Here is a 27136-nt window from a genome sequence, read left to right on the forward strand (position 1 = left end):
ACCAGGGAAGAATGGAAAGAGTAGTGGGGGGGGGGGGGGGGGGTGATTGGTTATTAATGAGGAAATAGAATAAGGGGAGGAAAGTGGGATGGGTGATGGTAGGGGAGAGGGATTTCATTTTGGAAAGAAGATGGTTAATGAAACTTCCTGGCAGATTAAAACTGTGTGCCCGACCGAGACTCGAACTCGGGACCTTTGCCTTTCGCCCGCGAAAGGCAAAGGTCCCGAGTTCGAGTCTCGGTCGGGCACACAGTTTTAATCTGCCAGGAAGTTTCATATCAGCGCACACTCCGCTGCAGAGTGAAAATCTCATTCTGGAAAGATGGTTAATGTTTTACCCTATTTGGCCTACCAGACGAGTATGGGATCCATTAATTCTAGCAGTGTGTCTCAAGTTTGGAAGCTCTTTTTGAACAGTTTCTGAATCTAAGTGGAGGTCACATACATAGCTGACCATAGAAGGAAGAAACCTTCTTTTGTAACTGAAAGGATGGCATGATGTCAAGCGGATGACGGCGTCACTGGTTGTGGACTTTCTAAAATCCAAAACATGATATAATTATTGGAGAAAGTGTTTGGTCCAAACAGTTTATAGAGCACTCACAAGGGAAACTCCCCATCACACTCCCCTCAGATTTAATGGCAAGATGGCCCAGACTGAACTGTCTGCAAAAGGCACCTTCACACCGAAAACCAACTCCAACAAACAAAAACATAGAACTGTTGTAAGTTTGGCAAACTTGCAAATGTTGTGAGTTTGGCAAACTTACAACTGTTGACAACTTTTCAAAAATTTTGACAGCTGTTTCAAACTATTGTAAACACACATTCTGCATTTTTAAGAAGTGGCTATTTCATTTAAAGTAATACGCTTATTTTATTTTCCTTTGCCAGCTCTTCCAATGTAGCAGTGTTTTTGTTTGTCATTGCATGGGTGTGGAGCATCTCCCACAAAAGTTACAGCTCTTTTAAACTTTTCACACCACTCATACACTTGCTACAGGGACGAACATGAATCATTGTACTGTGCTTACATCCTGTGATGAGTGTCCATATTGCTTTTCCAACACAGTGCTTGAGAATGTGGCAACCATCTGTGCATGACACAGATTCCCTCTCTGTGATGCACCAATAGATCGACAATTATTAGTCATTTGTTGAAGCACAACTATAACTGCTGCCTACTGCCAGATCAGTTGAACATGTTTTAAGAATTTTGTAACACTTTTAAGGTTCTGGTTTCAATCACCCTTGTATATATTTATGTATTTATTTGGCCACAATTGAACTAATAAGTTTATGGAAACATGGCTGTGCGTAATTGTGGCATGAGCTTTCAAGTAAACATCGTAGAGTTAGGAGTACTTTTCTTTGAATAATTTATTTTCATAAATGAAAATGTTCAAAATAAATTGCTTTTGAAAAAGAAGGGAAGTGATGTGAATCAAAATATACTTACTAGTTGGCGAATCACTGCCAGACACTCTCCTGTTGGCAAGTACCACTGAGTGGTCACAGAGAGGGACACTAGGGAATTCAGTTCCACCAATGACGAAACGTACAGTTGTCCCTTCTATTCTGTGTTGTCTGTGGCTTGTGACATTGTTTAGTCATAAGAATATTGAATCCCTAATTTTCGCTAAAATTAAACTTCTGCTTGCTGTCACATCGTATGTGAATAAGGCACAGCTCAGTTTTAGTAACTTGCAAAATATACTTATTACATCCATATGTGATCGAAGATTTACAGGACGAATATGTAATTTAAATTCTTCTCTCAGCATCTCCACTATATTGTCACGTCCCATCCGGGATTTTCCATTGTTTAAATTCTTCTTGGGCATTTAGTTGGGTATAGTCTTTGATATAGTGTTAATCTTTTCCTACAAGACTTGCTGTCATCTTCAGTTTTGTGCAATATCAACAACTACATCTGGCCAAATATTTGAGAAAAATTTAAATATACTACATCCAATTCTTTATGGTAATTGTTTGTGTTTTGCTTTACTGCTCCAATTTTGTATGTAATTGGATACGAATTTTTATTTTCCAGGTCTGCATAGAAATGCTGAAGTGTTTGGAAATTACCCTGCAGTATATTATTAGCCAAGGAAATGTTGATGCATTTGTTGTACCAAGTGTTCCAAGAATGGTCATTGCTGTTTTACAAGAATCATTCAAGCACTGTCAGAAGAGGTTCCTATACTGTTTTTCTACACTCATATTTTATTGATCCAATTCAAATTCAAAATTCTGTCTTGCTGTTTGTGAGACATATTCATCTCAAGGGATGTGGTAAAAGGTAGATGCTCTGCCTGAGAAATTACATTGTACAAGGTGGGATAAGTGGTCTCCCTAGTTTCAAACATTCACTGAAGAACATGCAGGTGCAGTAGCAGAGTGAGAGTAGTGGCATTTGGTGGGGGAAACAACACCATTTTCAGTAGTCACCATGCAGTGGTCTGGTGAGCATCGAGGCTTTGTCATAGAAACGTTCTTTAAAAACAATAATAGTGTGGTGGCAACACAGAGGGCTTTTGAATCATCACAATAGGGTTCCTAATGCTAAAACCATTAGATTATCATTGGATTACTAATGTTGGACGACAGGATGTGCACTTCCTAGAAAACCAGTTGACCAACCTAAAAGTGAGAGGGAATATTATCCCAAGTGGTAAGGCAAATTTTACACTCTGACCTTCACTTAAACCCCTACTAGTTGATGGTTGGTCAAGAACTTAGTCCAGAAGACTGGGTGAAATTTATAGGTGCTTGCAATGCAATCTTAGCCTCTGTGCAACCCAACACTATTCTGTAGTCTAATGATGACGCACCATTTCACCTACCCAGCTCAGTAAATAGGCAAAATTTTCATTAATGGGCTACAAAACCACTTGTGAACTTTGCCAAAGACCTCTGCACAGCGACCGAGTGAGGAGGCGCAGTGGTTAGACACTGGACTCGCATTCGGGAGGACGACGGTTCAATCCCGCATCCGGCCATCCTGATTTAGGTTTTCCGTGATTTCCCTAAATCACTCCAGGCAAATGCCAGGATGGTTCCTCTGAAAGGGCACAGCCGACTTCCTTCTCCATCCTTCCCTAATCCGATGAGACCGATGATCTCGCTGTCTGGTCTCCTTCCCCAAAACAACCCAACCCCACCTCTGCACAGCCCCAAAGTGATAGTTGGGTTTGCTGTGTCCTCCTTAGCATTACTGGGCCTTACTTTTTTGAATCTTGAGGTGCAACTGTTACTGTGAACTCTGTGTACTATTCTGAGATGATGAAGAAATTTTTACTCCATAGAAGGGAAGAACATGGTGAAGAATATGACACAGAAGCCTTTTGGTTTCAACAGGATGGTGCCATGGCTCATACTGCTTATCATTCACACAAAATTCTGTAAGAACGGTTTTCCAGCCACCTGATCTTACGAGGAGATGTTCCATAGCCCCCTCGCTATCCAGATTTTAGCCCCTGTTATTTTTTTATTTGGGGATACCTCCAAGCAGAGGTTTACGAAGTTTGACCAAGGACCTAAGAAGTTCTTAAGAGGGCAATTACAGATGTCATCGCTGAAATAATGCAAGATGTGCTGAGAAGGGTTTTTGAAAACTTTTTTAAGCGACTCAGTATGTGCATTGCTTGCCAAGGTCGTCAACACACACACACACACACACACACACACACACACACACACACACACAAAATTCTCACGTCAAATCAGGTAGACCACTCTGCCCCACCTTGTACTTTTCAACACCAGAGTGCCGCAGTTAAGTGTTTGGTTTAAAACAAAGCTATTTATTAATGAATTTAATGGTTATGTTGGCAGTTATTTATTATGAGATGTATTTGTATCACATTTCTTACTCAGAATAACCTAGAAGTAATGTGTTTTGTTGAATGCATTTATTATTTAATTTTTTAAAAATGGGGTTCATGCCTTAGCCTCAGGACGTGCGCTAGCAGCGCATGTCGGGTGTTTCAAGCGTCAACTTCGCGTCTCAATATCTCGGGATGTAATGGGAATATTGCGATGCAATCAACGCCATTGTGTATGTGCTTTGTCATGCTATGTATTGCTGAAGAAAACATATAGGAGGTCTATTTAAAAAACATAAATTTGTGTTAAAAAAACACATATGCTTTCGTTTTAGAATGTTTCCAAATATGTACATTCATGGGCACCAGCCCTACATTGATACCGGTGAAAGTCGTTTTCCAATAGCTGTTATTGTTCCAGAGATATTTTGGGTGGACAAGATAGCTGGGACAGCCTGTATATTGTTTGCCTGTTTGATTATATGAATGATGGGAATAATTGGTGAAATAAGTAAACTACCCTTTGTCTTCTGTTTGTCTTTGGAATCCAAACACTGTACCAAGAGTGTTAAGGAGAGGTGCAAAAGGGATGTCACATTGAGAAATTATTACTTAAAATAAATTCCATAATTCAAGGAACACGGAGATATAGTAATAGAAGACATTGGATATAAGTTTTTATAGCTAAATGTTACATGCTTACCTAGTACTGGAATACTTATGTCTGAGTACCATGTTTAATCATCAAACAAGGTCTATGGTGGTTACATCATTTGTTTTCTCATATTAGTTCAGGTGAATGTTATACTAATTCCTCTGAATTTCATTTCATTCCTACATCTCAGTTTTGGAACTTGATTCTTGGTGCAATATTAAAATTACAGACTATTCCTGTTGGAGACTTCATTTTTTATCTAATGATTATTGGTGCAGTGGTTTTTTAAATGTGTATAGAGAGGACCTAAGATACCGTTTGACAGCAAAAGGCCATAACAAGAAGCTACAGTAGATTGTACCAGGGTCGAAAGGTAATCTGTGCTGATTACTAAAACCAAACATAGTTCATAAGAGAGAGAGGATAGAGTGCATCACAATGGTTATCAGCCCTTCAGGAAAAAGAAGGAAACAGATAACAATCCAAAAGTGCTCACTTCCTTGTCATCACCTCTTTGTCAGCATCATTTCTATCTAACAATGAGATTTTTTTAATGTTAGTATGTGTTGTAAAGTAATGGAGTTTCTTTCGGCAGCAGTTAACTAGTATCTTCAACTCTTCACCTGTTTTCTTTTTATAAATATTTAACAGATTTCATTACTGAATCCAAAGTCAAGGTTTACATACAGAGAAAAGACAGAGAGCAGCTTAGACCAAGCATTTCAGAGAATATCTTACAACATACATTAATTTAATGCCACATGTGCCAGATTATACATCAACAGGATGACTCATGTGATAGTCATTGTGAAGCATTACAATCAAGTATATAGTTAACAGCTGCTGTTTTGGCATTCAAAATATAAGGTAAGCTCTGTTGTAGGGCTAGTGTTGATGATGTCTCATCCGTTTGATGCAAGCGTTAAGCCCAATGGTCTCTTTGGTACCATTGAAGAGTGTCGCGTACACTCAACAAATACACTTAAGACACAATTCTCACTTCCCATGAGGAAAGAGGCTGTTATGTGTGGGGGAGGGGGGGGGGAGAAAAATCATTTGATTAGGTGTCCGAACATACCTCAGGTGTTCTCCCAACCAACATTGCTGTAAGCCTCTTTCTCTTATAACAAAAGGTGTTGTAAACAATGGAATAGGTAGTGTGTGAGGTGGAGCAAGACTATTCAAGAGGCATTTGTTTGCTGTCCATAATGTGATTATCAAACTTAAGTGCCACTGTGCAGTCCTGTTGTTCAGCTACCCTGAGTTCAAGGCCAGATATCACGAGAAGCTTCTGCAGTACAAACATCATAATAGTAATCTCATTTATCGCTATGATTTTAATGACCATCCTGAAAAATGAGCCTAAATTTGAAGTTTAATAATAGTTTTGGTTTGCAGATGTAGATACGATGGCCTCAGCTGTGTTAATAGTTTACATAGGGCTTGTGACCTTTGATGTTAACAGCCTCATTAAGTAATTAAAAATCACAATTACTATTTTGTCCTTTGAGATCTTCAGGTATTGAGATTTATTAATGCATCATGAACATTCTTTTTTTGCTCACGGTACAGCATTTTACAATAGCTGTCTTGAAAACTTCCATTGCAGAATCCTGCAATGCCTTACTCCCTCTCTCTCTCCCGTGAAATTCTTCCATGGGCCAGACTGAAACCAATTGCAGGCCACATCCAGCCTACAGGGTGCCAGTTGCCCACCCTCAAAAGAAAGTTATACACCTGTGACCCCTCATAGGTAATGTGGAGGATAGTGACTGTGACAGGAGAACTAGTGATATATTTATGGAGATGGACAAGGAAACTGTGGAGAGGTAAGGAACAGGAGGGAAAAGGGACACAGGCGACTCTGAGTAGCAGAAGCAAAATGAAAATTGAATCGGGTAACAGTCATGTAAACCTAGCGAGAAAGAGAAAGCTTTAGTGATAAGGAATGTATAAGATCTGTGCAGGGGAGGAATAAAGGAAGTTAGGGCAGGAGAGGGAAAGGTAAGGATTAGAAAGTGAAAAGAGAAAAGACCTCTAGACCTTGGAAGTTGTGAGAGACTGGAGGATATGTTGTATGATGACCTTTTTTAAATTGAAAATCCAGTTTGATTTGACATAATCTTGATTCAGGATTTTGCAGTTATGTGAACATTATTATTGAGAGTAATACCTCAAACTTTATAGTTAATAAGATTTAACATTTGTTTAATTTTTTTCTTTTTCAAACTGTGTTTAAGTGAGTCTACGTATGGCAGTGTTTTGCACTTAATCAGTGAAGTTTTGATGGAACTGTTCAACAAATCCCATGAGGTTCTCCTGAATTTTTTAGCAGTGCTATCAGAAAATTTACAGTTCAATTGTATTTTTGAGGATGAAGTTACACTTTTAACAGAAGGTATGCTGTTAGTTTGATTGTACTGCTGCCTACAGTGTGTATGGGCTTAACACACCCAGAAATATTTTAATTCATAAAAAATTAATTTACCCATTTCAGTGTTGGAGTCCTTCGGTTATCTGTGTGAGCACATGAAAGGACTGGGTGTGAAAGTGTTAGCAGATTCTTGGAAAGGCTACATATTGCTTGTTGAGAAGTACTCAAAAGATCTGAAACCCTACCTCAATGTTACAGCACCAATCAAGTTCCTAGTACAAGAAATAGCAGAATTCAGTGACTCTGTAATGAATGTCCAAAATGTAAGTGATTTTATCTGGTTAATGACATATACTTTTATTCAATTATAGACACAGTCACAATAACTTTTCACAATGCTTCTTCTTCTATTTATCCTCCTCCTCCTCCTCCTCCTCCTCCTCCTCCTCCTCCTGAAACGTTATTGTTTATGCAGATAGTTCTGCCTGACACAAAGCATTTATTTCAAATTAAAAACAAGTGAGTACTTATACACTTAATTTGTGCATGAAAGATAATCCATCAAACAAAATACATGATTGCTTTATCTCAAAATTAACTGATTTGCTGTTGAATCCAGTACAGTTAACATCATGGGACATTAAGCTTGTTGATTTTGTTAACTCATTAACTTTAGAGGGAAAGTTTCAACAAGAAGAGAGAGGAGCAACAAGAGAAACAATGCTGTGGTGTGGGAGAAAAGGAGGGGTGCTTTATTTTTCTTGGTGTAACAATTATAATATTGGTGTTGTCTGGATAATCTGTTCAATGGGTAATTGTACTGAACCATTGTGTAAGTCAAAGTTCATACAGTTTGAACGATAAAGGCTGTAAGCAAGGTGGAAAAAAAAAAAAAAAAGAGAAGGGGGCAGAGAAATACTGCTAATGACTTTTAATGTCATGAGGTAGAAACTAGCCTACAGTATATCTGACAGTGCTGTGTCATGTTTAGTTACTGATTTTTAAATTTGCTATGAGAATAAACACGTTAGCATGAGGTACTTTAGCTTGAAACATTTGTAATCAAAAATCTTGATATATGTCTGACTGAATTGGGATTATACAAAACTTGGAAAGTGAAAGTGCTGAATTTGGAACAGCTCCTCCTTAAATGTGTTCTTTAGATTTGTGATTATTGTAAATAAGTTAAATGAAAAATACAAATTAAACTTTTTAGACCAAAAAAATTTAAATTAGATTGTGAAATTTAGCTTCACTTCAAATAATCAGCGATTTCAGAAAGTGTGATTTTAATTGCAGGCTGTTTGTGTCGACTTTGGAGTTGCTTGTTATTACTTTTTGCAGACTTCAAACACACTTTAAATCAATTGAAATAACTTCATTTCTCATACAGTTAAATATCTCTCTTCACGCAAAATGCAGTAGTCCTACATGGAAGCACTATAAGCTATCAATTATGGCTTATCTTGACTGACTACAAATTGTGTTCATCATACTGCTTCAGAATATTAGGAGACAATTGAGTTGACCATGTTTTGCCTGTAGGGCTGGTACAAATTAATAAATGAGTGGATGAAGTGATGACATAAAGGTTATTCTTTTCTTTTACCTTATATGTTTCTCGTTGTCAACTTGAAAAGTCTCATTATTTTTTATTTTACAAAATAACTTTCTCAACAGGAAGAGACCATGACAACATTTATTTATTTGATCTACCACTGGCTCCACCAAACAAAAATATCCAAATATACTGCCTTTTAAGGTATTCATCCCTCCCCCCTCTGGCATTCTTAAATAATGCAATGGTGAGAAGTTTCTGGTTCAGTTATTCTGAAAATTCAGATCTGGAATGTCAGTTGGAAGTTTGTTTTACCCACCTCATTAGTCCCTGAGAGCAGCTAACTTACAAACACTGCCCACTTTATGGGAATTGTGAGTATCGGTTCCCACTCTCAACTATGAAACACCAGTGTAAAAGAGAAAAATAAATAAAATCTAAAGTAAAAATAGAACCCTTAACCTTACAAGAAGTTTCATGAATTCATTTACCTACAAAATAGCGATTTAAGACTGGTGTGATAATATAAGGTTTTTATTGGTTTAAACACTAATTTTGATAGCCTGAAATTGGAATTTAAATTCTTTGTGATCTCCCTCCCCCCCTCACCCCCCACCCCCCACCCCCCTACCCCACTGCCCCACAATCCCCATCCCGGAAGGATAATAGCCAATGACGCTCCTAATTGGAAGATGGCCATTGAAGTTTACATATTGTTAGAAATGTCATACAGTTAAAACAGACCGAGTGAAATGTTTAAATATACCTAGTAAAATCTCAAAATTTCACACTATGTAAAAATTATATCTCATCTCTTAAATCGATGTGTGTTCCTTTGTTTGCATTTTATATTCGCCCTTTTCTGTCAACTGATTCTCAGTTAATACCTTCATTGAAATCTTGCTTTGATCATTTTGGTTTATGTATTCTTGCATTATATTACCATTTTTGGCATTACCATTGCCTGATTCTGTACTTTCTTAGATTCTGTCTTCATTTACTCCTACCTGTTGAGCATCTCTCAATTTAACAATGATCCCCTGCATGAACAGTTGACCCACTTGTGCTGTCAAAGTACACTCTCAGGTATCATTTGTTGCTTATCTTCCTTTTATCAAAACCTATAGACTTCTCATATGCTACAAATGTAATTTGTTTACTTCCTTCATCACTACATATTATAACAAACCATTGATTTACCTAATTTCTGAGTGTGAAGTCATATTTATACTGTGACTAAGTGCTACAAAAATTCAGATACCATTATGATGTTACTTATGCTAGACTCCCCATATGTCCAGTATTTAATAATTTTGTTTAACATGTAAATACCTCCCACTAAACACTTTACTTGATACAAACTTCTGCCTCATTTTGGTTTGCCTTCAAGTGTGTATAGAATACTTTGGACTACATGTCTGTCGCACTATAGGTGCCTAACAGCTGACGACTTCAAACATGCCGTTGGCAGATGCGACACAACCATTTTAACATTGCTCGAATTAGTTGATGCATTTGATACTATTGATTTCAGTACACTACTTATGAAAATGAAACTCCTGAATATCAAACAGCACGACACTTAGTGGTTCAACAGCTTCTTTAAAACAGATGTCAACAAGTCATCTCAGTGTCAAAGAATTCATCATGAAAAAATGCCCTCAGAGGTCCTGTGTGCTCAAATCCTTGGTCCATTGGTTGTCTTGCCGGTATCTTGTCATTTCATTCATACAATTAAGCAATTTCCTCAACAGAGTCTGTTCGTGCATTCACATAATTCAGCCTTGCTTGCTCACAATACAACAGAGGGGTAGGAGTGTGGGGAGACCATATGAAACAGTTATAAGTTTGCAAAGATTTAGTCTTGAGAAATTTTATGGACCTTTTTTTTTTAAAAAAAAAATAATAGTCTGTTATGATCAAAGGTGCTGATAAGATCCGTGATAGGATTTATTATGAAGCCACCGTTGATGTTTTATTTTTTTTCCCCGTGTGACTTTTTGATGGTTCACTTGAGCATATTATATAGTATCTGATGAGTATTGATCACAATTTAAAGTGTAGTTTACACAAATTGAAACATTGCTTACACTCCTAATTGCTGTTCCACGCTTTCTTACAATACTGCATCATTTAATGTAACAGTTGTGAAAATGGGTCCCTTCTGCAAATGATGCCCCTGTATTAAAACGTAATGATTTCTGTCTGTCTGTGTTTTATATGAGATCTCGTGCAAGATTTGCAGCGGCTCTCATCCAGAACAAAACTTGCACTTTCCATTCATTCAGCAGAGTATATGCTGAAATGAGCCTTCCTGGATTTAAAACTGTGCTAGACCAACACTTGGGCACAACTCGATCTTTTGTAATCAGTACTCTACCACATGCAGAATGATGTAAGAAAGGGATGTCTGGTATCTTTGCAGCCATTAAAGGTGGAAATTAAGCTTAATTAGGCAAGGTGTATGGGAGGAATTTAGTTATGGCTGTGCATGACAAATCTCCTGTGTATTCAGAGCAAATGATCTAGGTAAAACCTCAAAAAACCTTAACCATGACGTCCCGATCCATCAGAGTCCTCCTCAAGGACTCATTCAACATGCCAGACTGCTGTCAGAATTCTCGTGTTTTTCTTAGTGCTGTGGAAGCTGTCACGCATGCCTTGCGGACAGAGATGACTGAGAGAATGGATGCAGTAACAAATAGTTTTGTCAAACCTTAGGTGTTTGTTCCAGAAAGCTGCACTTATGTGACCAAAAGTATCCAGACACCCCCAAAAACATACGTTTTTTATATTAGGTGCATTGTGCTGCCACCTACTGCCACATACTCCATATCAGCAACCTCAGTAGTCATTAGACATCATGAGAGAGCAGAATGGGGTGCTCTGCAGAACTCAAAGACTTCGAACATGGTCAGGTGACTGGGTGTCGCTGGTGTCATAAATCTGTTCGCGAGATTTCCACACCCCTAAACATAACTAGGTCCACTGTTTCCGATGTGATAATGAAGTGCAAATCACGACAGCAGAAAAGTGTGCAGCCCAACCTCATCTGTTGACTGACAGAGACCACCGACAGTTGAAGGGGGTCATAATGTGTAATAGGTATACATCTATCCAGACCATCACACCGGAATTCCAAACTGCAATAGGATCCACTGCAAGTGCTATGTCAGTTAGGCGGGAGGTGAGAAGACTTGGATTTCATGGTCAAGCGGCTGCTCATAAGGCACACATCATGCCGGTAAATACCAAACGATGCCTCGCTTGGTCTAAGGAGCGTAAACATTGGATGATTGAACAGTGGTAAAATGTTGTGTGGAGTGACGAATCACGGTACACAATGTGGCGATCCGATGGCAGGCTGTGGGTATGGTGAATGCCCAGTGAACATCATCTACCAGCATGTGTAGTGCCAACAGTAAAATTCAGAGGCATTGGTGTTATGTTGTGGTCATGTTTTTCATGGAGGGGGCTTGCATCCCTTGTTGTTTTGAGTGGTACTATCACAGCACAGGCCTGCATTGATGTTTTAAGCACCTTCTTGCTTCCCACTGTTGAAGAGCAATTTGGGGATGGCGATTGCATCTTTCAACACAAGCGAGCACCTGTTCATAATGCACAGCCTGTGGCGGAGTGGTTACACAGCAACAACATTCCTGTAATGGACTGGCCTGCACAGAATCCTGACCTGAATCCTGTAGAACACCTCTGGGATGTTTTGGAATGCTGGCTTCATGCCAGGCCTCACCAACCTACATTGATACCTCTCGTCAATGCAGCACTCCATGAAGAATGGGCTGCCATTCCCCATGAAACCTTCCAGCACCTGATCGAACATATGCTTGTGAGAGTGGAAGCTGTCATCAAGGCGAAGGGTGGGCCAACACCATACTGAATTCCAGCATTACCGATGGAGGGCACCACAAACTTGTAAGTCATTTTCTTTTGATCAAATAGTGTATGAGCGGTATTTTTTGAATAAGGTCCTTTTGTGAGTGAGAGTCAGAATGACATTTGATCACTGCAGTGTGTATGCGCATCTGCTCCAAAATGTTCTGCATGCATTTAGAGGACATTTGCTGCCATATCGCCTCCCCATGCGCTGAACTGTAGAAATTTCTAACTTAGAGATACAATCTATAATTTGGTTTTTGAGTGCAAGAAACCTCAGTGTGCCATAAAAAACAAGTGGCATGGCGTACTGTCTTCTGGTGTGATGTGCTGTATAATAATGCAAGGTCACATGCTCCTGCACATATGCAGGGTATAACTATGCCTTTTGCATGGGAACAGCTGGTTCACCCACTTTACAGTCCCGACTCTGCTCTTGGTGATTTTCATTTGTTTCAGTACTTAGAGATCCTTGATGGTCAGTGCTTCAACAGTGACGAAGAAGTGAAAACTGCATTTATGGAATGTTTTTAAAAAAAGAGAGAGAGAGAGAGAACTTGTTGAGTAGTATGACAGATGTTGGAACAACAATGGAAATTACGTAGAAAAATAGATAAAAGTTTGGAATGTACAACATGGAGAAAATTATTTTTTAAAGATATTTACAATATTTTTCTTCTTATTAAAAATAGACCTTATATTAAAAAATACCCCTGCCTTCAGCAGATAGCATTCAGGGCAGGGAAGAAAGCCAATGTGCACTCAGTTTGTCTACTGGGAGGTCTCATCCTAGATGTGGAGGCAGTCTTACCTGCGGCTATTGAGTGAGCAGAGTGCAGTCATCAGCAAGTTCTGGTTAACGTCAGCACAGATGACGCCTGTTGCATGGAATCTGAGCCCATCCATAGTTCATACAGGCAGCTGGTGGAATTGGTGAAGGCTGCTGGCCTCATGAGTGGAGTGCAAACAGAACTTGCAATATGCACCATTTTCCCCAGAACTGATCGGGATCCTTTGATTTGGATCCAAGTGGAAGGCCTCAACCAAGGATTCATTGACTCTGTGATGGTCTCGACTACATATTTCTAGAAATGCTTTATGGATTGGGGATTTCTAGGACTCACCTTGATAGGTCAGGTGTGTACTATACAAAGCAAGTAGCTACTCAGCTAGCAGAATACTTGTGGAGTACACTTGAGGACTTTTTAGGCTAGGAAGTAGTTAGAGGTACTCCAATGAATACTCACTAGCTGATAAGCAGCAAAGGAAGTCAGACCGCATTCAGAGTAAAGACGGTTCAACTGTCAAAATTTTATCTGTAAATTGTTGAAATATTTGTAACAGAGTTCTTGAATTTACTACCCTCTAGGAAAGTTCTCATGCTCAAATTACTCTCGAGGCTGAGAGCTGGCTGAAACCTGAAGTGGAAAGTTCTGAGGTATTTAGCGAGTCATGGAATGTATATCCGAAAGACAGATTAGAGCCCGAAGGAGAGGGAGCGTTCATAGCAGTTTACAAAAATATTGTCTCTATTGGGGTCAAAAGTTGAACGCGGTAGTGAGGTTACCAGGCCATGTATAAAAGATCTAGGTGAAACCAAGCTATTTGTTCGATGTTTTTACTGACCACCCTATTTTGCTGTGTCAGTTCTAGAGTTATTCAAAGAATGTGTTTGGTTCGTAGCATGTAAATATCCAGATCATGTGTTTCTAGTTAGAGGTGACTTTAACCTGCCGAGTATAGACTGGGATGTCTGTCAGGGCATATACGGCTCAGGAAATCCAGGTAAAACCTGAGAATTTTACCGTCTGGGAGAAAACCAGGAAAAATTTGTGAACTTTTTAGTATTCCAGGAATTTTTCATTTTTGTAGTTTATTTTTGTAATTTTGACAAAGAATTTTATTGTAGGCCACTGCTGCAGAATGATACTGCACCAATAAAACATAAATGAGAGAAAAGGACCAGTTTTAAACTTAAGTTGTAAAGAAAATGCACCATTTACAACAACAAAACACAGTGCACACATAAGCATCCGCCAGAAGAAAAATTGGTGAAATGCTTTAGGATGAAAACTGCGCAATACTCCATAACAAAAAGTGGTTTCAGTGAGCGTAGCATCACGCCTGCTTAAATTAGGTTTGTTTGAGCAGTTGCCAGCAGGCTTATGCGTATGCGCAGAATTGAAGTTGTGTATAAGTAGCACTTACTCCTGCTTTTCACTGTTTGAAGTATGGCTGTTAGATATGTAAGCAGTAGCTGCAAGTAGCCACATGCTACCCAGAGAAATTTTTCTGCTGCGCCGAAGCTGCCAGATTCGCACATGCGTAGAGCAGTCAGAATTTTAGTGAGTAGTAGTCTCTACGTGACCCACGTTTAGGTTTCGTGATTTTGCTGTTCTCTCTTTCTGTTTACAGCTCTCACATCAAATGAAAACAAAACTCATTTTTGTGGCTGGGAGCTATCAGATGAATTAAAATGTGTTTACATAATTATGGAGGACTAAAATACGTTGTTAATTTCAGTTTTCTGATTTTATTTCCGCATTATTGGCAATCCAGTATTAATTGCTTTACAGGACAATGAAGTTATTTTTGTCGGTTTGCTAAAGAAGTTTGTCTTTTATTTATCTTTTCTGTACAGACAGTCAATTTAATTGAAACAAAGTGTTTCATTCCATACTACTAGCTAGTTTCAGCTGTTCGCTGAATTTCAGGTGCACTTTTTCATCTTCTAGCATGTATGGCCTTATGCCATGATAAAGAACTGAACATGAGATAATACAGTAAAGTTTCTCTAAGAAAATTAGCATCCCGAGAAACCACACTGAAAAGCATTAGCAGTATTTTACATATCTGTCTTCTGCAAAACACAATCTTTTTTGATCACAACACATGTTTCAATACTTGTCTGGTACCTCCTCGTATTTCTTAATTTGTGTTGCTTACTTCTTAAATTTAATGAAAACCATTCTTCAGTAAATTATAGACTGACATTATGCCATATTTTTGTCATTGTAACTCCCCACAAGGCTTTGTATTTAACCCTGGAATATAATATAAACTGCCAATTATACAGTTTCTTGGTTTCACAAGTAACCTTGTTAATTTTTATCCAGTTAATGGTCATGAAAAGCTTATTGTGCATAGTTCTGGTGTATACATTCTACCCCCTCTCCCCCCCCCCCCCCCCCCCCAAAGGAAATTTGTGGCTTTTTGCAATGTCATGTGGATGGAAACTTGATTGCAAATACTACACGACAGTTTTGCAAAGTACAAATAAAAAAATTAAAAAAAAAACTGTCTTAAAAGTTACCACATGGCAAAATATTAGGATACTTTGAATTCTAGTGTCTAGTTTTGAAATGAATACTGTGCTAAGGACTGTTTTCTGATTTTGCATTCCTTATGTGGATAGGACACAATAAAACTGCGCCAAGTACAGCAACTCTATATGCCCCTCCAAACATCTGCTGCACATCATATGTGATGTCCAAATACACAAAATTTCAAAAGAAGTGCGATGAACAGTGTATGGGCAGAGCAGACACCAAGCACAAGTTTCCTATGTCATCATAGCTTCGTATGCACAATATTGCCTGTCTGGTAACTGCTCAAATGAACTTATTTCTAACAGATTGTGGGAAAATTTGCAAATGGTGCTTTGAGAAGTCTTACTTTCAAAGTAGATTTCCTTTTATGCAAGATGAATTATGTTAAGTGGGAGAGTGTGTGACGAATTTCTTAAATCGCAGAGTGTTTGACACTCTTTCAAAACACCTTGAGGACAAGCCACACAGAAAAATTTCGGGTCCAGAAGACGGGACATTTTGCCATCATTTAAAATTTTACTGGCGCATTTGTATTTGATATAACTTAAAGAGAAAGACCAATATTATATGTGAAAGGTTAGCTTTAAACTTTCCCTATTTGACACATTGTAACACAGAGACTAAATTACCATACAAAGGCCAAGGAAGAGAAATAATTCAGAATCAGTTCAACTGAAACACTTTTAATGTGCTGCTAGGTACATCATACTGTTACATACCGGTACCATTACTGCTACAAAAGGCTCTCAATATGGCGTCCATCAGTGTCCAGAAGAGTCTAAAAGCACAGGGCTACATTATGCACAGCAGAACAAAGCACGTCCATAGGTGTGCTGGCTACCTCTTTTGATACGCTGCGCTTCAGATCAGCATGTGTGTGAATGCTGCCCTGGTAAACCCTGTTCTTCAGGTTGGCCTGCAACCAGAAATCTCTGGGAGTGAGATTACGTGATCATGCCAACCAAGCATTTGGAAACAATTGGCTGATAATTCGATCATTTGCAGATGTGTTTCTAAGAATCAGATGAACATCACAAGCGATGTGCAGTGGAGCACCATCTAGCATGAAAACTATTGAGTTCAATGTGTATCTCTTTTGTAGGGCGGGGTATGAGATGCTGCTGCAGCATATCACAGTAATGCAGGCCAGTCACACTGCACATCTTTAGTCCTTGAGCACCAACCTGTCCAAAAGAGAATGGGCCAATGATGAATGTAGTCGTGAAGCCACACCATACGCTTATGTCAAAGTGGTAGGTGGATCAAAACAAAATGTCCAGACACTCTGTGACCAAAATGGTACTGAAACAGAGGATGACAGACTAAAGGCCGAAATACTAAATGTCTTTCTCCAAAGTTGTTTCACAGAGGAAGATTGCACTGTAGTTCCTTCTCTAGATTGTCGCACAGATGACAAAATGGTAGATATCGAAATAGACGACAGAGGGATAGAGAAACAATTAAAATCGCTCAAAAGAGGAAAGGCCTCTGGACCTGATGGGATACCAGTTCAATTTTACACAGAGTATGCGAAGGAACTTGCCCCCCTTCTTGCAGCGGTGTACCGTAGGTCTCTAGAAGAGCGTAGCGTTCCAAAGGATTGGAAAAGGGCACAGGTCATCCCCGTTTTCAAGAAGGGACGTCGAACAGATGTGCAGAACTATAGACCTATATCTCTAACGTCGATCAGTTGCAGAATTTTGGAACACGTATTGTGTTCGAGTATAATGACTTTTCTGGAGACTAGAAATCTACTCTGTAGGAATCAGCATGGGTTTCGAAAAAGACGGTCATGTGAAACCCAGCTCGCGCTATTCGTCCACGAGACTCAGAGGGCCATAGACACGGGTTCACAGGTAGATGCCGTGTTTCTTGACTTCCGCAAGGCGTTCGATACAGTTCCCCACAGTCGTTTAATGAACAAAGTAAGAGCATATGGACTGTCAGACCAATTGTGTGATTGGATTGAGGAGTTCCTAGATAACAGGACGCAGCATGTTATTCTCAATGGAGAGAAGTCTTCCGAAGTAAGCGTGATTTCAGGTGTGCCGCAGGGGAGTGTCATAGGACCGTTGCTATTCACAATATACATAAATGACCTGGTGGATGACATCGGAAGTTCACTGAGGCTTTTTGCAGATGATGCTGTGGTGTACCGATAGGTTGTAACAATGGAAAATTGTATTGAAATGCAGGAGGATCTGCAGCGAATTGACGCATGGTGCAGGGAATGGCAATTGAATCTCAATGTAGACAAGTGTAATGTGCTGCGAATATACAGAAAGATAGATCCTTTATCATTTAGCTACAAAATAGCAGGTCAGCAACTGGAAGCAGTTAATACCATAAATTATCTGGGAGTACGCATTAGGAGTGATTTAAAATGGAATGATCATATAATGTTGATCGTCGGTAAAGCAGATGCCAGACTGAGATTCATTGGAAGAATCCTAAGGAAATGCAATCCGAAAACAAAGGAAGTAGGTTACAGTACGCTTGTTCGCCCACTGCTTGAATACTACTCAGCAGTGTGGGATCCGTACCAGATAGGGTTGATAGAAGAGAGAGAGAAGATCCAACGGAGAGCAGCGCGCTTCGTTACAGGATCATTTAGTAATCGCGAAAGCATTACGGAGATGATAGATAAACTCCAGTGGAAGACTCTGCAGGAGAGACGCTCAGTAGCTCGGTACGGGCTTTTATTGAAGTTTCGAGAACATACCTTCACCGAAGAGTCAAGCAGTATATTGCTCCCTCCTACGTATATCTCGTGAAGAGACCATGAGGATAAAACCAGAGAAATTAGAGCCCACACAGAGGCATACCGACAGTCCTTCTTTCCACGAACAATACGAGACTGGAATAGAAGGGAGAACCGATAGAGGTACTGAAGGTACCCTCCGCCACACACCGTCAGGTGGCTTGCGGAGTATGGACGTAGATGTAGATAGATGTAGATGTTCACCATATAGTGGATCTTCATGCCCAGTAACTGGAGGTGAAAATCCCCACACTTGGCAAATCTGTGTGTTCACCTCACCCATCAGAGAAAAATGACCTTCGTCTGTCCATAGGATGGTCCAGGGTCAGCCCTTGTCAACTGCAATCCTTGCGAGAAAGTGGAGAGCGAAATCAACATATCATGCATCCTGTGTTGCAAGCTGCTGTAAGATATGGATCTTGTACAGATACCATTTGAGAATGGTTCGAAGCGCCTTCCGTACAGTAGACCATGTGGTGATCATCTGTCGTGACACAGCATGCACACTGCCCGACAATCGGGAATTGCATGCAGTGTTATCTGCTATAGCAACAGAGATTTCATCAACCACCTGTGGTGCAACTGGTCATCAGCCTCTTCCCAGATCGATGTCCAGTTCTCCAGTTGATTCAAACTACTTCAGCATGCTCCACACAGCAGGTGGAGAAAGCAGCCCCTTCTTTAATCCTTTCAGCCAGTGATCTTCTCGAAGTGCAGCTGCAGCATTACTGTTGTTATGGTAACAGAGGTTCACCAGTAATGCTCTGTTCCTTTTTTCCAAACTTGTGCTGAAACATCTAAAAGTGCACTGCAACTGGTCAGGTGTGTTAGAGTATGAATCACAATGACTGATCACAGCATCAGGTGGCCGTAGTTGGAACTGGATGGTGGTGCTGTGACTCACGGAAATCATGCACCCCATACTCTGGACATTAATGTTACCACGTTTGGTACTCGTATGGTAAATGGTTTCTCTGTCATAATGTGTTAAATAGGGAAAGTTTAACCACACGGTATATAAATCTAAACCATTAATTTTTCCTATTTGTGTGATTCACAACTTAACAGTGATGTTGATATTGGCTGACTACATCAAGTGTCCTACGCTCTGAATATCTGCTATCATTTGCTGATGAGATGATGTGACATGAGCTATGACTGGCTGATGAAAGCGCACCGCAGTCTCAATTTCAGTGCTTCAGAAACTAATGTACTGTGTTTAGTGGAATTCATTTTATACGTTCATAATATGAAAATATGCAGTGTATAGTTGTTACACATCAAAGAGCTTTCCAAAATGTATTATTCTTTTGCTAGGTTTCGTTTCGTAAACTGCCAGGAAGTTCTATGCTGATGTATAAAAACTTCACTGTTTATAGGAGTGACAAGTTTTACAATTCTAGGGAAAGCATACTATCACTTAACAAGGAGAAAGTGTATTTTAATCCGGGAAAATGTGTATTTTCGCCCAGGAAAATATGTATTTTTACCAGGAAAATGTGTGTTTTCACAAGGGAAAAAGTGTATTTTTAACTGGGAAATCTTGGAATTTTTTTTTCCTTGTCAATGTATTCATCCTATCTATGGATTCATTGCAGGGGTACAGCCAGACAGCCATATGAAGTACTTTGGAACATGTTTTCTGAAAACTGTCTTGATCACATTGCTTGGCAGCCCACAGGCAATGAAAATATCTTAGACCTGGTAGCTACAAATAGGCTGGACTTTATCGACAACATCAATGTAGAAATGGGGATCAGCGATCATGATGTCATTATAGCAATTGACCAAGCACAATGTAGGGAGACAGGCGTGTGTGTGTGTGTGTGTGTGTGTGTGTGTGTGTGTGTGTGTGTGTGTGTGTGTATTTCATTCTGAAAGATAGCAAAGCAAAACTCTGTAACTTCTGTTTGTGTATCTGTCGATGACACAGTGCCTCTGCCTTTTGGTAAGTTGTTTCCTTTACCCCTAAATAATTCGTTATTGTCAACCAAAAAGTTTTAAATTTCACATGGTGTAAATCATTCATGCAGGAGAATCATGCAAACATACCTTCATTTGACCATCGGACAGACTCCCATATGGAAGACATAGTAATAAGCACCCTGGTTGTAAGAAATAACTGAAGGAATTGAAAACAAATAAGTCACCAGGTCCAGATGGAATCCTAGTTCAGTTTTTCAAAGAGTACTCTATGGCATTGGCCCCTTACTTAGCTTGCATTTATCGTGAATCTCTAGTCCCAGCGACTGGTAAAAAGCACAGAAGGGCAAAAGAACAGATCTGCAAAATTACTGACCAATATCCCTAACATCAGAACTGCAGAATCCTTAACATATTCTCAGCTTGAATACAATAAATTTTCTTGAGTCTGAGAAACTTACTTCTGCGAATCAGCATGGTTTTAGAAAGCATCGTTCATACAAAAAACAGCTTGCCCTTTTCTCACAAGATATACTGCAAACTATGGATGAAGGGCAACAGGCAATTCTATATTTCTAGATTTCCAGAAAGCATTTGACTTAGTGCCCCATTGCAAGCTGTTAAAGAAGGTATGAGCATATGGAAGTGGCTTTAAGACTTCTTAAATTATAGTACCCAGTATGTTGTCCTCTACAGCGAATGTTCACCTGAGACAAGGGGATTGTCAGGACTGCACCAGGGAAATGTGATAAGGCTGCTATTATTCTACATTTGGCAGAAAGGGGGGGCAGCAATCTGTGGTTGTTTGCTGATGATTCTGTAGTGTACGGTAAGGTGTCGAAGTTGAGTGACTAAGGATGATAGAAAATAATTAGACAAAATTTCTAGTCGGTGTTATGAATGGCAGCTAGCCCTAAATGTAGAAAAAATGTAAGTTTATATAGATGAGGAGGAAAAACACACATATTGTGTGGTTACAGCATTAATGGTGTCCTACTCTGACACAGTGACGTCATTTAAACGGAACGATACGATATGGAACGAGCATGTAAGGATTGTAACAGGAAAGCCAAATGGTCTACTTCAGTTTGTTGGGAGAGTTGTAGGAAAGTGTGTTTCATCTGTGAAGGAGACTGCATAGAGGACACTAGTGCAATGTATTCTTGAGTACTGCTCAAATGTTTGGGATCCGTACCAGGTTGGATGAAAGGGAGACATAAAAGCCATTCAAAGGCAAGCTGCTATATTTATTACTGGTACATTCAAACAGCATGCAAAAGTTACAGAGATGCTTCGGTAATTCAAATTGGAATCCCTAGAGAGAAGGCAATGTTCTTTTGAAGGAACACTAGTGAGAAAATTTAGAGAACTGGCATTTGAAGCTGACTGCAGAACAATCCTGCCGCCAATATACATTGCGCTTAAGGACCATGAAGATAAGATACGAGAAATTGGGGCTCATATGGAGGCATATAGATATTCATTTTTCCTTCATTCTATTTATGAGTGGAACTGGAAAGGAAATGTCTAGTAGTGGTATGGGGTACCCTCCATCACACACTGTGAAGTGGACTGCATAGTACCGATGTAGATATAGATATGGATTCGATTCCATAAATTCTATATTGGAGAGCCTTCAGGGATGTGAAATGAAACAAGTTGTACATTAACAGGCAGAAACAACTAGTCTTGGATACTTTTGTAAAGTGTACTAACAAAAAATAAAGACAAGGATTAAATACTCAGACTGTAATTGTAGTAATTACTTCATAAATGTATGTTAGGAGAAAAACACCTACTTTGAAAATAGCCATTGTTACTCATTGTCTTCATCTAATACTTCAAAGCATTTATGTAACTTCATGAGGTGACTATCAGCTGTCTATAGACTGGAAACGTAAGTATCTATCTAATACAAATATTAATGCTATCAAAAGGATATAAATTGTTGCTCACCTCATAGAGGAGTCGTTGAGTCACAGACAGGCACAGTGAGAAAGAATGCTAGGTATATTCAACTATCAGACCGAATCTTTCATCAAATACAGAAAATTCGGGCACATTCACACAAACACAACTCACACACACGTGGCTACCATATTATCCTGTAGCTAAGGTCTGACTGCATCTGCGGTGAGAAGCAGTTTGTGCTGGGATAAGCAGTGGGGCAGGGAGGGCGAGGAATAGCAGGGTATCGGTGGGGAAAGATACTAGTGCTGCTTGGGGTGCCGTGCAGGGACATGGTGGGGAAAGGAGGGGACTGCTATGTGCAGCACTGGGACGTTGTGCTGGTAGAAGGGGGCAGAAAAGGAGAAAGGACTATGTACGTGCACTGGTGGGATAGAAGGCAGTGTCGTAGGCCCTCCAAAGATAAGAATGCATCTATTAGGTGATGCTTCTATGGCCACTTCCATCAGGGTCAGGTTATCAGTGAGCTCGCATTGAAGTGACTGAGGAACTACCCATATTCTGAGATTCAGAGAAGGAAACAGTAAGAACTTTGTCTGTAATGGGTAAAAATTCAGTGTAGGACCCCAGTCCAACACAAGTATTCAATGTGTAAGGACTGACAGGTGGCGCAGTATTTAGCACACTGAGATGCATTCAGGATGACGACGGTTCAAACCCACATTCGGCAATCTCAATTTAGGTTTTCCATGATTTTCCTAAATCGCTTCGGCCAAATGCTGGGAAGGTTTCTGTGATAGATCATGGTCGATTTCCTTCCCCCATCCTTCTGATGGGACCGATGACCTCGCTGTTTGGTCGCCTCTCCCAAACCAACCAACCAATGTGTCAGAAGAGCAGAGAGTATGCACATTTTACTAGTGCAAGTGCTATCATTTCTAATATTTAAAGTGAAAGCTTCTGTGACACTGTACTGCTGTGGTAATGTGCATTCTTACGTTACATCACTCTTGAGCTGTTCTCAAGTAAACATGAGGATGTGGCTCGTATCTGCCCATTTCTCATACATTAAGTGTATGACACAGCAGTGTACAATAACTTATCTGTTCATATTCTTCATGCATTACTATCACTAATGCTATGAGAAGGTAATTAATCAGTTTTGTGAAATATTTTTATTTAAATTTGTTTGCATGTTTGTGCAGCAAAATTTGTGACTTGCAGCCATTACGTATAGTGATGTATATGTTTTGATTTCAATTTTGTTTATAGCTTTCAGTGTGTGTGTACTAATTTAAGCACATCTGCTTTTTTCAGGAATATGACAAACCAGATATCATAAAAAACCTGAAGGTGACGTCATTTGAGCTGAAACTTATTTTGAAATTGTGTGAAAGCTATGCCGGTTACTTAAGTGACAGTTACACAGACTTGTTTCACCTTCTGATCACACTTCATAGGTCAGTTATTCCTTAAGTCCCTCTTACTGAAGAAAATCACAATAAATGATTAACGCAGTTTCATTGTGGTTGTTGAATAGGTATATGTAGGGAGATGATGGAAATTGAGTAATAACTGCTTGAATAATTGGAAAAATTGATTGGAAAGAATAGTTGAAGGAAATTTGAAGGTAATTTATGAATCTGTACACAATCCTGGGTGAACATGGACTGATACCAATATCAACAGACCTTCAATATCAATACATTCAGGGTCAATATTCATAATTTGCATTATATACTGCTTCATGTTAATTCAGTTGTGTTTAGTTGTGATTGTGACAATGTCGATGCAGGATCACTCCTCAGAATATCGCGTAAATTCTCCTTGTCTGCTTCTAACCTTTTGATGCAAGATCTAGGCAGTGAGTGAAGTGATGAATAGATAGTAGTTGGCATCTTAAGTATGCAAATAAATTTTGCTTTTGTTATAACTTTATACAACACCCTTAATGTATGGTTGAAATACACATTTTTTAACAACGCTGGTACAATGGATCCAAGCATACATCTGTATGCTACCACTTATTAAAACAAAAGGGTGAAGATTCAGGGATTTATAAGTTGAAGACCGTATTTGTGATTTTGTTTCATACAAATATTTAACGATGTGTCAAAACATTATCCTTGCCACAAAACAACTTGTTAACTAATATTCATAAGTTTTTATTGCCTGCTGTATTCTTAAAGCTAGTGTTCTTACTTCATTACTGATATAACTTGAGATTAGGAAATTGATTGCAAAAATGACACCAAGTCCTTCAGTGTATTTCATTTCATTCATACGTAAAGGTACACCTGACAATGCATCAGGGACTTTTTCCTGAGAACCCTTTATGTAATTACTTTATATTTGGAGTTCTTGTAAAAACAAGGCCCACCTATTAGAAGGTTGTGTAATAACCTACTCTCCAGCAAGAATGCTAAAGCTTGATGATCGGTGTAAATACACTCCTGGAAATTGAAATAAGAACACCGTGAATTCATTGTCCCAGGAAGGGGAAACTTTATTGACACATTCCTGGGGTCAGATACGTCACATGATCACACTGACAGAACCACAGGCACATAGACACTGGCAACAGAGCATGCACAATGTCGGCACTAGTACAGTGCATATCCACCTTTCGCAGCAATGCAGGGTGCTATTCTCCTATGGAGACGATCGTAGAGATGCTGGATGTAGTCCTGTGGAACGGCTTGCCATGCCATTTCCACCTGGCGCCTCAGTTGGACCACCGTTCGTGCTGGACGTGCAGACCGCGTGAGACGACGCTTCATCCAGTCCCAAACATGCTCAATGGGGGACAGATCCGGAGATCTTGCTGGCCAGGGTAGTTGACTTACACCTTCTAGAGCACGTTGGGTGGCACGGGATACATGCGGACGTGCATTGTCCTGTTGGAACAGCAAGTTCCCTTGCCGGTCTAGGAATGGTAGAACGATGGGTTCGATGACGGTTCGGATGTACCGTGCGCTATTCAGTGTCCCCTCGACGATCACCAGTGGTGTACGGCCAGTGTAGGAGATCGCTCCCCACACCATGATGCTGGGTGTTCGCCCTGTGTGCCTCGGTCGTATGCAGTCCTGATTGTGGCGCTCACCTGCACGGCGCCAAACACGCATACGACCATCATTGGCACCAAGGCAGAAGCGACTCTCATCGCTGAAGACGACACGTCTCCATTCGTCCCTCCGTTCACGCCTGTCGCGACACCACTGGAGGCGGGCTGCACGATGTTGGGGCGTGAGCGGAAGACGGCCTAACGGTGTGCGGGACCGTAGCCCAGCTTCATGGAGACGGTTGCGAATGGTCCTCGCCGATACCCCAGGAGCAACAGTGTCCCTAATTTGCTGGGAAGTGGCGGTGCGGTCACCTACGGCACTGCGTAGGATCCTACGGTCTTGGCGTGCATCCGTGCGTCGCTGCGGTCCGGTCCCAGGTCGACGGGCACGTGCACCTTCCGCCGACCACTGGCGACAACATCGAAGTACTGTGGAGACCTCACGCCCCACGTGTTGAGCAATTCGGCGGTACGTCCACCCGGCCTCCCGCATGCCCACTATACGCCCTCGCTCAAAGTCCGTCAACTGCACATACGGTTCACGTCCACACTGTCGCGGCATGCTACCAGTGTTAAAGACTGCGATGGAACTCCGTATGCCACGGCAAACTGGCTGACACTGACGGCGGCGGTGCACAAATGCTGCGCAGCTAGCGCCATTCGACGGCCAACACCGCGGTTCCTGGTGCGTGCGCTGTGCCGTGCGTGTGATCATTGCTTGTACAGCCCTCTCGCAGTGTCCGGAGCAAGTATGGTGGGTCTGACACACCAGTGTCAATGTGTTCTTTTTTCCATTTCCAGGAGTGTAATTTCGTCCGCCCATGACTTGACCGTCCAGACAGTGGTTTTATCCGTTCTTTAGTGGCATAATGTCATTAATTTTATGCTCATGATAGCCATCATGTTGCATTCTATGCAGACCAACGACCGTAATGGTAATATAGCTTTTACTTTATAAATTTCTGTAACATTCCGTTACTAATATCGCATTCTAGATGTAACAAAATTTTGACGAGACGTCTTTTAATTAAAATGTTAATGCTAACAGTAACTTATGCACATACCACTTACCCTTATCATGTACTGATCGACCTTTGTTGGGTCTCCCTGGTAACCTTAAAGCGACCAGGATGCTTTCCCCATAGGTAGCCTCTTTGGCCCTAGTAAGACGAGTATGATAGAGGGCCACACTATTTAGGTCGCAGTAATTACCTTTTTGCACTATATTTTTATAAGCTATAAGATTTTAACTTATAAAACACGTTCTGTAGATGGCAGTAATGACTTAATAGTAACTAACACGTTACTTTCTTAAGCGGCAGAAATGCAACTTATGTGATTGGCTATCCATGACGTTATGCCGGAGACTGTGGGCGGGGCTTCACGTATTTAATTAGCAGCTGGCGTCCTTCACATTGCAGTACACCACCAGCCACAAGCAAGAGGGTTGCCATGCGCCACCGCCTCCGGCAGACATCTATGATATATCAGTGTTCTTTACTGTTTTATCAATATACGATTTCATCCTTTATAGGTTTATAAGGATTCTCGCTTTATAGGTTTATAAGGATTCTCGTTCATTTTAGGTCTGAAGATCTTACAATAAGATCGAAACTGCTCGCCACATTTAAAAATTTATGCGATCAAGACTGCTTCCAGTTTAATTATTTTTTGGAATGTAATTAGGAAAAAAAAATTGTTAAGTTAAGGTGTTAATAATGGTTTGATTCAGATTTGGGCATATTTCCTTCCATAGGTGCAGCTCTTTCGATACATCTTTGCACTCCACATTACGTGTATCATACAAGGATGTGTTTTTATGCACCAAATTGATTAGCTTCTC

General features: G+C 40.2%; 1 protein-coding gene across 1 annotated transcript in view; it reads left to right on the top strand.

Annotated features, from left to right (window-relative positions):
* LOC124795263 (uncharacterized protein C1orf112-like) overlaps positions 1-27136 on the top strand; it is a 127541-nt gene that overhangs the window by 37373 nt on the left and 63032 nt on the right. The window contains exons 4-7 of the mRNA XM_047259208.1: positions 2054-2196; positions 6723-6880; positions 6980-7179; positions 23547-23689. Of these exons, the coding sequence (XP_047115164.1) occupies positions 2054-2196; positions 6723-6880; positions 6980-7179; positions 23547-23689 (644 nt within the window). The remainder of the gene's footprint in view (positions 1-2053; positions 2197-6722; positions 6881-6979; positions 7180-23546; positions 23690-27136) is intronic.

This window comes from Schistocerca piceifrons, chromosome 4, assembly GCF_021461385.2.
Source record: "Schistocerca piceifrons isolate TAMUIC-IGC-003096 chromosome 4, iqSchPice1.1, whole genome shotgun sequence".
Lineage (NCBI taxonomy): Eukaryota > Metazoa > Arthropoda > Insecta > Orthoptera > Acrididae > Schistocerca > Schistocerca piceifrons.